The following is a 14,094-nucleotide window of genomic DNA, read 5'->3' as shown; positions in this document are numbered from 1 at the left end:
AGTGACATGTAATAGGTCACAAGATAAATCGTCATCAGTGACATGTAATAGGTCACAAGATAAATCGTCATCAGACATGTTATAGATTACAAGATAAACCGTCATCAGTGACATGTAATAGGTCACAAGATAAATCATCAGTGACATGTAATAGATCACAAGATAAATCGTCATCAGTGACATGTAATAGGTCACAAGATAAATCGTTATCAGTGACATGTAATAGGTCACAAGATAAATCGTCATCAGTGACATGTAATAGGTCACAAGATAAATCGTCATCAGTGACATGTAATAGGTCACAAGATAAATCGTTATCAGTGACATGTAATAGGTCACAAGATAAATCGTCATCAGTGACATGTAATAGGTCACAAGATAAATCATCAGTGACATGTAATAGGTCACAAGATAAATCGTTATCAGTGACATGTAATAGGTCAAAAGATAAATCGTCATCAGTGACATGTAATAGGTCACAAGATAAATCGTCATCAGTGACATGTAATAGGTCACTAGATAAATCGTCATCAGTGACATGTAATAGGTCACTAGATAAATCGTCATCAGTGACATGTAATAGGTCACAAGATAAACTGATCAGTGACATGTAATAGATCTCAAGATAAATCGTCATCAGTGACATGTAATAGGTCACAAGATAAATCGTTATCAGTGACATGTAATAGGTCAAAAGATAAATCGTCATCAGTGACATGTAATAGGTCACAAGATAAATCGTCGTCAGTGACATGTAATAGGTCACAAGATAAACTGATCAGTGACATGTAATAGGTCACAAGATAAATCGTCATCAGTGACATGTAACAGGTCACAAGATAAATCGTCATCAGTGACATGTAATAGGTCACAAGATAAATCGTCATCAGTGACATATAATAGATCACAAGATAAATCGTCGTCAGTGACATGTAATAGGTCACAAGATAAACTGATCAGTGACATGCAATAGGTCACAAGATAAATCGTCATCAGTGACATGTAATAGGTCACAAGATAAATCGTCATCAGTGACATATAATAGATCACAAGATAAATCGTCGTCAGTGACATGTAATAGGTCACAAGATAAACTGATCAGTGACATGTAATAGGTCACAAGATAAATCGTCATCAGTGACATGTAATAGGTCACAAGATAAACTGTCATCAGTGACATGTAATAGGTCACAAGATAAATCGTCATCAGTGACATGTAATAGGTCACAAGATAAATCGTCATCAGTGACATGTAATAGGTCACAAGATAAATCGTCATCAGTGACATGTAATAGGTCACAAGATAAACTGTCATCAGTGACATGTAATAGGTCACAAGATAAATCATCAGTGACATGTAATAGGTCACAAGATAAATCGTCATCAGTGGCATGTTGTAGGTCACTAGATAAATCGTCATCAGTGGCATGTTATAGGTCACAAGATAAATCGTCATCAGTGACATGTAATATGTCACAAAATAAATCGTCATCAGTGACATGTAATAGGTCACAAGATAAATCGTCATCAGTGACATGTAATAGGTCACGAGATAAATCATCATCAGTGACATGTAATAGGTCACAAGATAAACTGTCATCAGTGACATGTAATAGGTCACAAGATAAATCGTCAGTGACATGTAATAGGTCACAAGATAAATCGTCATCAGTGACATGTAATAGGTCACAAGATAAATCAACAGTGACATGTAATAGGTCACAAGATAAATAGTCCATCAGTGACATGTAATAGGTCACAAGATAAATCGTTATCAGTGACATGTAATAGGTCACAAGATAAATCGTCATCAGTGACATGTAATAGGTCACAAGATAAACTGATCAGTGACTTGTAATAGGTCACAAGATAAATCGTCATCAGTGACATGTAATAGGTCACAAGATAAACTGATCAGTGACATGTAATAGGTCACAAGATAAACCGTCATCAGTGACATGTAATAGGTCACAAGATAAATCGTCATCAGTGACATGTAATAGGTCACAAGATAAATCAACAGTGACATGTAATAGGTCACAAGATAAATCGTCATCAGTGACATGTAATAGGTCACAAGATAAATCAACAGTGACATGTAATAGGTCACAAGATAAATCGTCATCAGTGACATGTAATAGGTCACAAGATAAATCGTTATCAGTGACATGTAATAGGTCACAAGATAAATCGTCATCAGTGACATGTAATAGGTCACAAGATAAATCGTCATCAGTGACATGTAATAGGTCACAAGATAAATCGTCATCAGTGACATGTAATAGGTCACAAGATAAATCGTCATCAGTGACATGTAATAGGTCACAAGATAAATCGTTATCAGTGACATGTAATAGGTCACAAGATAAATCGTCATCAGTGACATGTAATAGGTCACAAGATAAATCGTCATCAGTGACATGTAATAGGTCACAAGATAAATCGTCATCAGACATGTTATAGATTACAAGATAAACCGTCATCAGTGACATGTAATAGGTCACAAGATAAATCATCAGTGACATGTAATAGATCACAAGATAAATCGTCATCAGTGACATGTAATAGGTCACAAGATAAATCGTTATCAGTGACATGTAATAGGTCACAAGATAAATCGTCATCAGTGACATGTAATAGGTCACAAGATAAATCGTTATCAGTGACATGTAATAGGTCACAAGATAAATCGTCATCAGTGACATGTAATAGGTCACAAGATAAATCGTCATCAGTGACATGTAATAGGTCACAAGATAAATCGTCATCAGACATGTTATAGATTACAAGATAAACCGTCATCAGTGACATGTAATAGGTCACAAGATAAATCATCAGTGACATGTAATAGATCACAAGATAAATCGTCATCAGTGACATGTAATAGGTCAAAAGATAAATCGTTATAAGTGACATGTAATAGGTCACAAGATAAATCGTCATCAGTGACATGTAATAGGTCACAAGATAAATCATCATCAGTGACATGTAATAGGTCACAAGATAAATCGTCGTCAGTGACATGTAATACGTCACAAGATAAATCGTCGTCAGTGACATGTAATACGTCACAAGATAAATCGTCATCAGTGACATGTAATAGGTCACAAGATAAATCAACAGTGACATGTAATAGGTCACAAGATAAACTGATCAGTGACATGTAATAGGTCACAAGATAAATCGTCGTCAGTGACATGTAATAGGTCACAAGATAAATCGTCATCAGTGACATGTAATAGGTCACAAGATAAATCGTCATCAGTGACATGTAATAGGTCACAAGATAAATCGTCATCAGTGACATGTAATAGGTCACAAGATAAATCGTCATCAGTGACATGTAATATGTCATAAGATAAATCGTCATCAGTGACATGTAATAGGTCACAAGATATACTGTCATCAGTGACATGTAATAGGTCACAAGATAAATCATCATCAGTGACATGTAATAGGTCACAAGATAAATCGTCATCAGTGACATGTAATAGGTCACGAGATAAATCATCAGTGACATGTAATAGGTCACAAGATAAATCGTTATCAGTGATATGTAATAGGTCAAAAGATAAATCGTCATCAGTGACATGTAATAGGTCACAAGATAAATCGTCATCAGTGACATGTAATAGGTCACTAGAGAAATCGTCATCAGTGACATGTAATAGGTCACAAGATAAACTGATCAGTGACATGTAATAGGTCACAAGATAAATCGTCATCAGTGACATGTAATAGGTCACAAGATAAATCGTCAGTGACATGTAATAGGTCACAAGATAAATCGTCATTAGTGACATGTAATAGGTCACAAGATAAATCATCAGTGACATGTAATAGGTCACAAGATAAATCGTTATCAGTGACATGTAATAGGTCAAAAGATAAATCGTCATCAGTGACATGTAATAGGTCACAAGATAAATCGTCATCAGTGACATGTAATAGGTCACTAGATAAATCGTCATCAGTGACATGTAATAGGTCACTAGATAAATCGTCATCAGTGACATGTAATAGGTCACAAGATAAACTGATCAGTGACATGTAATAGATCTCAAGATAAATCGTCATCAGTGACATGTAATAGGTCACAAGATAAATCGTTATCAGTGACATGTAATAGGTCAAAAGATAAATCGTCATCAGTGACATGTAATAGGTCACAAGATAAATCGTCGTCAGTGACATGTAATAGGTCACAAGATAAACTGATCAGTGACATGTAATAGGTCACAAGATAAATCGTCATCAGTGACATGTAACAGGTCACAAGATAAATCGTCATCAGTGACATGTAATAGGTCACAAGATAAATCGTCATCAGTGACATATAATAGATCACAAGATAAATCGTCGTCAGTGACATGTAATAGGTCACAAGATAAACTGATCAGTGACATGCAATAGGTCACAAGATAAATCGTCATCAGTGACATGTAATAGGTCACAAGATAAATCGTCATCAGTGACATATAATAGATCACAAGATAAATCGTCGTCAGTGACATGTAATAGGTCACAAGATAAACTGATCAGTGACATGCAATAGGTCACAAGATAAATCGTCATCAGTGACATGTAATAGGTCACAAGATAAACTGTCATCAGTGACATGTAATAGGTCACAAGATAAATCGTCGTCAGTGACATGTAATAGGTCACAAGATAAATCGTCATCAGTGACATGTAATAGGTCACAAGATAAATCGTCATCAGTGACATGTAATAGGTCACAAGATAAATCGTCATCAGTGACATGTAATAGGTCACAAGATAAATCGTCATCAGTGACATGTAATATGTCATAAGATAAATCGTCATCAGTGACATGTAATAGGTCACAAGATATACTGTCATCAGTGACATGTAATAGGTCACAAGATAAATCATCATCAGTGACATGTAATAGGTCACAAGATAAATCGTCATCAGTGACATGTAATAGGTCACGAGATAAATCATCAGTGACATGTAATAGGTCACAAGATAAATCGTTATCAGTGATATGTAATAGGTCAAAAGATAAATCGTCATCAGTGACATGTAATAGGTCACAAGATAAATCGTCATCAGTGACATGTAATAGGTCACTAGAGAAATCGTCATCAGTGACATGTAATAGGTCACAAGATAAACTGATCAGTGACATGTAATAGGTCACAAGATAAATCGTCATCAGTGACATGTAATAGGTCACAAGATAAATCGTCAGTGACATGTAATAGGTCACAAGATAAATCGTCATTAGTGACATGTAATAGGTCACAAGATAAATCATCAGTGACATGTAATAGGTCACAAGATAAATCGTTATCAGTGACATGTAATAGGTCAAAAGATAAATCGTCATCAGTGACATGTAATAGGTCACAAGATAAATCGTCATCAGTGACATGTAATAGGTCACTAGATAAATCGTCATCAGTGACATGTAATAGGTCACTAGATAAATCGTCATCAGTGACATGTAATAGGTCACAAGATAAACTGATCAGTGACATGTAATAGATCTCAAGATAAATCGTCATCAGTGACATGTAATAGGTCACAAGATAAATCGTTATCAGTGACATGTAATAGGTCAAAAGATAAATCGTCATCAGTGACATGTAATAGGTCACAAGATAAATCGTCGTCAGTGACATGTAATAGGTCACAAGATAAACTGATCAGTGACATGTAATAGGTCACAAGATAAATCGTCATCAGTGACATGTAACAGGTCACAAGATAAATCGTCATCAGTGACATGTAATAGGTCACAAGATAAATCGTCATCAGTGACATATAATAGATCACAAGATAAATCGTCGTCAGTGACATGTAATAGGTCACAAGATAAACTGATCAGTGACATGCAATAGGTCACAAGATAAATCGTCATCAGTGACATGTAATAGGTCACAAGATAAATCGTCATCAGTGACATATAATAGATCACAAGATAAATCGTCGTCAGTGACATGTAATAGGTCACAAGATAAACTGATCAGTGACATGCAATAGGTCACAAGATAAATCGTCATCAGTGACATGTAATAGGTCACAAGATAAACTGTCATCAGTGACATGTAATAGGTCACAAGATAAATCGTCATCAGTGACATGTAATAGGTCACAAGATAAATCGTCATCAGTGACATGTAATAGGTCACAAGATAAATCGTCATCAGTGACATGTAATAGGTCACAAGATAAACTGTCATCAGTGACATGTAATAGGTCACAAGATAAATCATCAGTGACATGTAATAGGTCACAAGATAAATCGTCATCAGTGGCATGTTGTAGGTCACTAGATAAATCGTCATCAGTGGCATGTTATAGGTCACAAGATAAATCGTCATCAGTGACATGTAATATGTCACAAAATAAATCGTCATCAGTGACATGTAATAGGTCACAAGATAAATCGTCATCAGTGACATGTAATAGGTCACAATATAAATCGTCATAGTGACATGTAATAGGTCACAAGATAAATCGTCATCAGTGACATGTAATAGGTCACAAGATAAATCGTCATCAGTGACATGTAATAGGTCACAAGATAAATCGTCATCAGTGACATGTAATAGGTCACAAGATAAACTGATCAGTGACATGTAATAGGTCACAAGATAAATCGTCATTAGTGACATGTAATAGGTCACAAGATAAATCGTCATCAGTGACATGTAATAGGTCACAAGATAAATCGTCATCAGTGACATGTAATAGGTCACAAGATAAACTGATCAGTGACATGTAATAGATCACAAGATAAATCGTCATCAGTGACATGTAATAGGTCACAAGATAAATCGTCATCAGTGACATGTAATAGATTACAAGATAAATTGCACCAGTTACAATGTACATGTAATAGGTCACAAGATTAATGGTCCTGTCTGAGAATATAATTGACAGTCGTCAAATTAAGGCAATGATAATTCAATAATAAAATACTAGCCTTTAATTAATACAAAACTTTATTACAGAAGGCATATATGACATCCACCAGTGAACAGATGCTGTTATCACTTCAATCCTACACAACCAATAATGACAATCCCTGCTTAAAATAGGTCTGCAAAGCGTGATCTCACCAGTTAGCTGAGTAGCATACCATGCTTTACCCGACCAATCAGCTGATAGACGCAACTTGCCAATCTGGGTCTGGTTCAATCATCAAAGTTCCTTAACTGAAGGAAATACATTAATTTTCAATAGGAAAGCTTCATTAGATTGCAGTTTGTTACTACATACAATACTCATTAAATTGCAGTAGAGAAACTTTCTATTTAACAAGTTTGTTTGTATACAAAGCAAACCTGTAATATATCATTCATACCAAATTGAGGAATCTTATTCCTAATATTTGAGAAACTTTCCTTAATCTCCTTTGGGAAATTTAAAGTTAAGGAATTTCTTATAAGTTAAGTAATATTGATGTAAACTGGGGTCAGCTGAGATACATAATTCTGGCGATTCGCCTTGAGTTACGATATATGTAACATGGTACCAACACCATTAGATAACGGTGTCTAGCCACACACAAGACCACCAACTTGCCTGGCTGGTTACAAAACCAAACCAAGCTGGAGCTGGTCTTAAAGTGTAACAGAGCCAAATCTAACCAGGTTATTAAACTAACAAGCTGAATCTGACCAGTTAGCCGAGTTAGCAGGGTACATAAGATGTGGCTGAGTTTTTTAACGCCTCAACATAACTGGGAGTACTGACACTGACAATACATAACAGATACATACCGCACAAATATGAAGTGATTTCTCCTACAGCACATCACAAGTTATGAGGGTTACATGATAAACATCCAGACCTGGTTCTAATGAGTTAAACCTAATATCTAATTTTATAAATCTGGACACATCAAGACAAATTAAAGCTTACAGGAATGCATTAATAGTTTTCATAACAAAGGCATTTTCTGAGGAACAATACAATGACATAAAAACATTCATTTGGTTTTAAATGACAATTTTAATAAATTTGGGGCTTGAATACACATTGGAAAAAAAGAATCATAAAACCTGGCACTTGTCATATTAACAACAGAAATAAACTTCAAAGCCATCATATTCAGATCTTAGGGGATTTTACCATCAGATCTCTGCAAGAAAAATCACTGAATATTTTGATCACACATGCCATTACGAGTAAACAGACACCAGTTTATCTGGTCTTTAAAAAGCAGTCCATGATCAATATAGTGGTATGCATTTAACACATAATCTACTTAATATTTAGTAATCGTGTTAAAAAACGTGGGAATATTTCCTTGAAAATGAGCTCAATGTTTAAATTAATTAATATCATCCTTGCTTTAGAATACATGTACCTTCACCTTGAGCATGTGTTTACGATTCATTCTATCAAAACTATAGCTGCTTTTGATTAATTTTCCTACAACCCTGGTAACATACATGTCTGTGAAGCAACTTTACCATCGGTGGTTCACAGTACTGGTTTTCATCACGAAATAAAAAATTAAAGTAAATGTCACTTTTATAAATTACACATATGCATTCATCACTCCGTAAACTACTAAAAGTAGTCACCAGTCAGAAGATGTTTTGTTTTAATGTAAACTGTGTATGTTACACTCAGTAAAATTACTTACGCTAGTGCATGTTTTCATCATTCAGTAAACTGATTAATATATTTATAACTTCATAAACTACATTATTAAATGTATTCACCACACAGTAAATTACATTACTAAGTCATTTTTCACTATCTGCATCTACTACAATCTCAATTCATGTACTAACATTTCACCCATCGAAAAAAATATTAAACTTTTTCTACTCTAAATGATTACTAGATTAATGGAATGCTTGTTTTCCTTACATAAAATTGGTCACTGCATATCAAATTTTGTTGAAGAAAAAGACTTCTACCAATAAGTAGAGACTTGACACAATAATTAACAGACATTACAATTTTCTAATTTGTAATTACCATACCACCATTAGGCAATCACTTCAATATCTTTTACTTTCAGCAATTTAAATGTTTTATAATCATAGAAACCAAATTTTAGACAAAACCAGAAATTTCATATTTCATTAAAGCAAACTGTCTCCATGGTTAAAATCCATCCATGGTAAAACACTTAATACATGTAATTATACAGATCTTATTGTTAATACACGGGTATGAATTTGGAATGCCTTGATTTTTGACTTTAGTTGTAATGCTGTTTTTTATATTCATCAAAGGACATTTTTTGTTGACAATGGAAATGTAGAATTTTGAATCTGTACTCAGCTTATCCATTGCTATCCCATAACAATGGTCTGCTTTTCAAAAAGCATTTCTCATAATCTCCAATCACACATAAATATATTCCCTGTTATAAGATCACTCTAACCAATCTACAGTTACATGTGGAAACCCAAAGGCTTGTAAAGAATGTCAAAAATATACAGGACAAAAATAATAAATGCTTTGCCAAGAAACAGTCAGAGATAGAAAATATAACGGAACAGAAATAACAATAAACCATTTGATGACAATAAGAAAGAGACAACGGCAATAAGAAAGAAATGACACCAAGAAAAAAAATCAGAAATAAACAGAACCGAAATGCAATGTAATCTTTATAGTACTAAGTACTAACTAATACCTTAAGAACCATTACCGACGCCAAGAAACAGTTGGTATATAAAAAATATACAGAACATAAATACAACATGGCATTACTCAACACCAAGAAACATCCTGGTGTAGATTATTTTAACTATAGAAATAAAATATACCAATAGTCGACACCTAATTATTACACAGTGAGGCACCTTAAGTGGTTAATATATAAATACATGGATAATTCCTGCTATTAACAAAATGTACACCTTCACAAGAACAGATTATGTACACTAGCATACACAAACCATGTACACACCATTCAGTACCCCTACAGAGGTTCCAAGTAATCATACACAGAGCAACACACTACATTCAAGGTAGGATTGTTAACATGGTGAGCCATAATTTGGTGACGAGTCTCTCCCACTTGGATCTATATCAGTAAGTATGGTGGATCTTGTACACAAATATAATGTTTAGATGGTATTTGATAAGATCACAATCTTACACTTGAAATTTGCTTCTTTTGAGAAGAAATTTGCTTTTTTAATTTCTTTTAAAATTTGATCTTTAATCTTAAACTTTAATCTGCCCTGATTGTGACATGATGACCTTACTGTGATGATCATGAGATCTATACTTCCTTACTTAATATGTAGTCTTCCATAAAAGTTTCACTCAGTAAAATGTCTTAAATGACTGATAATTTGGACTTAGTTGAATTTTATTAAATGATCACACTTATAAAAGCTACACAAAAATACGTATTAGCACTTGGATCATTTTGAATCATTTAAAAAAAAATACCCTCTATAAGATCAAGGGAGATAACTTCAACAATCATATGACTGGATGACCACAAAACAAACTGGGAATATTCTTCTAGGTATAAATAACCATAAATGAGCATGATCTCAATAACGTAACAAGGCAATTAATCAAAACAACTCTAAACTAACCAATTAAATACCATCATAAAATCTTACAATTAACAAGATTTTTTTTAACTTTAACAATGTGGACTAAAAAATGAAGATAAACAGTAAGAAAACTTATCAAAATATTTACAAAAACATTTTAACACAACTTTTTTCATTGTCAATGTTTATACAAGCTGATGTCACTTTCAACAAATTTTAAAGGAACTATCTTATCAAAATAGAAATTGTTGCTTACTGATCATGATCTTATATGTGTGATTAGAAAATGTATGTAAAACTAGCATACTGCTAGAGCAGGGGCCACAAAGGAAATGTTAAATCTGGGGGGAAGAGGATCTGTCTGGTGACAATAATTGACATATTGGGCCTTACATTATCAGAGATGTTCCTGAGCATAGCCATTTGTAGGATCACTTACATTTGTTGCTTTCAAAATTAATATTGTTATAGTGATCTGAGTTAGAATACCAGACTTTAATTTTCTGTACAATATCAAACAATTGTCTCAGATTTCATTATAGTTCATTGTTCTAGTTTCCTAAAGAAAAAAGATATTTTTGTCCAATTCTCAACTGTTGTCAAAGTGTCGTAACAAACGTTCTGACATCGTAAATGGAGAACAGGAGAATAAAGACAGAACATATGTACAAATATATTAAATCACTCATTTCACACTTGGATCCTGAAGTTTCTCATTGTATTATTGATTTCATAAAAAACAACTGCCACAACAAATAGCATTTACAGTAATGTAATTCAGACAAATCCACACTTATGGTAAAAAGTTTTGTACAAATACAGACAAACATTACCAAGATAAATCCCGCCTTAATGACAGTTAAACTAATCTTTGTCACTGTACAACACTGAGTCCACAGTCGCAGATATTTAATATATGGCACAGATGAGGTTTCAGGCCAATCAAATGTAATCAATAATTTAAAATCCTATTTTTCTCTCCTATTGATCTCTTTACCAACACATGCGACTGAAAGCAGAAATGGACATCATCAACCAGCCAACTTACTATGTTACTGTTTTGGGAAGTGCCCGACAATTAAATCACTGTATACCTACATTCTTTTAAATTAGCAGTTATCTTATTTTTGTGTGTGATTTTCACATTTAAAAATTTAGCTAAATGATGATTGTGCCAATTACATTAAAATAACACAATTTTCTATGGAAAATATTGTGGATGCACCAAATAATCACTGTGCTTATCAGTTAAAATTTAATGTGTATCTCTTATGTTGTTTGGTATTCAAGACTTTATCTAAAACGAAGTTATATTTTGATTGCACACACAATATTCTAATTTATATCAACTCTATTACCTAAAATCACTATGAAACATCAGATCTAACAAATAAGGAGATACAGCCATACACTAAAATGTAATAGGATTTTGTTCTGGATACTGTCATGAACCGACTTCTGGTGATAATTAGGGATTTCATCTGACCCTTGACATTTAGCGATTTTCAAAGACTTATTTACATCACATCATCATTCAGTTTGGAGGTGTATTAGATAGGAGATGTAATCAAATTCCTCCTATTTCAATCTTACTGATATCCTTTATATGCTATTTAACAACAAGCGTGACATTTACGAGAATTAGCTGAGAAGTCTGGCTTAACAAAGTTTGTTTTCTCTGAGTTTGATACATTGATCACTTCGTTACTACAGTGTTACAGTCACTACAATCTATCCTTTACAATGTTAGCGAGCTGGTTTCTCTTGTTCCCCGGAGTCTTAAATCCTTTGAGGGTCTGTTTCCTGGCTCTGGGTGGGAGTGGTAGGGGGCTTCGACCGCACCTTAAACCAGGGAGTCTCCTTGTACAGGAACCATAGGTTTCCTCCCCATACCACCATGTTCAGAAATCCAAATATCTGCAAAAGTTCAAAGAATTCTGATTATCACATATGTACTCTATAATTAAGTATTCAAATGGAACATTACACAAGGTATATTCCATTTTTATCTTGTTATCAGCCTTGCAGGTGGGGTTGGGGACAACACATAAACTTCTCACAAAGTAATGAGTGGGCTTGTTGCAGTATAATTAAAAGTTCAAGATACTTGATCCTGGTAAGGCTGGTTAACTGTGAAAGTTGGTCAAAGTGATTTACCAGTACTTATGATTGATGGACTTTCATACATGCAAGCACACGATTGAGATCCCAGACGGATCTTGGTGCTCACCATTGAATGATCCATATCAGTCAAATGAAAGACTGATCTTCTCTTTTTCCCTTCTTTCACTCTTCCTAAGAAAGATTTGATGACTTTATATAACACGATTTAGCAGGAGCAAGCTGCAATTGTCAAAACTAAGATGGCCACCTGTCGGCCATGTTGTTTTCCGATCAGTCCCAAAATGCAATATGCACAACTAAGAACCAAGGTTTACTTACATATTAATATGAGAAAGATCCTTTTAAGGCTTTCTGAGAAATAGTGATAACAAACTTTAATTATCAAAATCCAAGATGGCCACCTGATGGCCATGTTGTTTTCCGATCGGTCCAAAAATGCAATATATGCACAACTAGGGACCAAGGAGATAAACATCTAATTTTAATTAGATGGACTTACATATGATTTGAGAAAGATTCCTTTAGTACTTTCTGAGAAATAGCGATAACAAGAATTAGAAATGTTTATGGAGAAATGGAACACGGACCACGGACACAAAGTGATTTGAACAGCCCACTATGTGATGATTGTGGGTTAATAAAAGCTCAATATCACCATAAAGACCCTCAGTGTCATCTATTGGAACATTTTAACACTTCTGACCTCAATGCCAGGTGATTTATAATATATCAATCTTGATAAGTGTATCCTGATTTTTTCTTTATTTGTTCACTTTACATTAAAATTTATTGATAAATGCATCTAAAACCATCTTTCGCAAGATATCAGCTTAAAAACTTGCTATTTTAACCTGCTAATAGCCAATTAGCACTGGGGATTGTCATCGCTATAGATAGATTCCAAGCTGTGACGTCATAAGTGTGAGAGTCGCCAAGAGCAAGTTTGGCAAGAATAGGCAAAGCATCAATACACAGTTTTCTTTAGATGATGGAGAGCTAAATTATTGGAGATAGAAAAGTCTTCATACATCCCATAATAACAGGCTTAATACATCCCATAATAACAGGCTTAATACATCCCATAATAACAGGAACAGAGGATCGGTTGATTTGTGGAATGAGAATCAAAAATGAAAAGCATGTTCAAACTTTGAGCAGGTTTCCAAGTTTAGGTCTAAGTTACACCACAAACCTGGTTAACACATTCATTTCACGAGTAGGTCTAGGTTATGCTTGTGCTGTGTTATATGACCTTATAAGGTAACATTTGTTGGTTAAGTATATATAACTATTATTTGTCTCCTACTGTTTACACAAATTTCATCCATAATCTACTCAATGTAGTCTTCCTAGAAATGCCATCACAGTGCGACTTGACATACTTGTAATTGTTCTGTGAATTCCTTATCATTAAACAATTATTTTGTATAAGAATATTGATCCAACAACCAAG

The 14,094-nt window shown here is 34.1% G+C and overlaps 1 protein-coding gene across 1 annotated transcript in view; it reads right to left on the bottom strand.

Moving 5' to 3' along the window:
- Positions 1-6,959: 6,959 nt before the first annotated feature.
- The window catches only part of LOC117331836 (synaptophysin-like), a 56,215-nt gene continuing 49,080 nt past the window's right edge, over positions 6,960-14,094 (bottom strand). The window contains exon 6 of the mRNA XM_033890762.1: positions 6,960-12,434. Within this exon, the coding sequence (XP_033746653.1) occupies positions 12,297-12,434 (138 nt within the window). The 3' untranslated portion in view covers positions 6,960-12,296. The remainder of the gene's footprint in view (positions 12,435-14,094) is intronic.

The sequence above is a fragment of the Pecten maximus genome, chromosome 7, assembly GCF_902652985.1.
Source record: "Pecten maximus chromosome 7, xPecMax1.1, whole genome shotgun sequence".
Taxonomy (NCBI): domain Eukaryota; kingdom Metazoa; phylum Mollusca; class Bivalvia; order Pectinida; family Pectinidae; genus Pecten; species Pecten maximus.
This window is presented reverse-complemented; position numbering and strand designations above follow the sequence as displayed.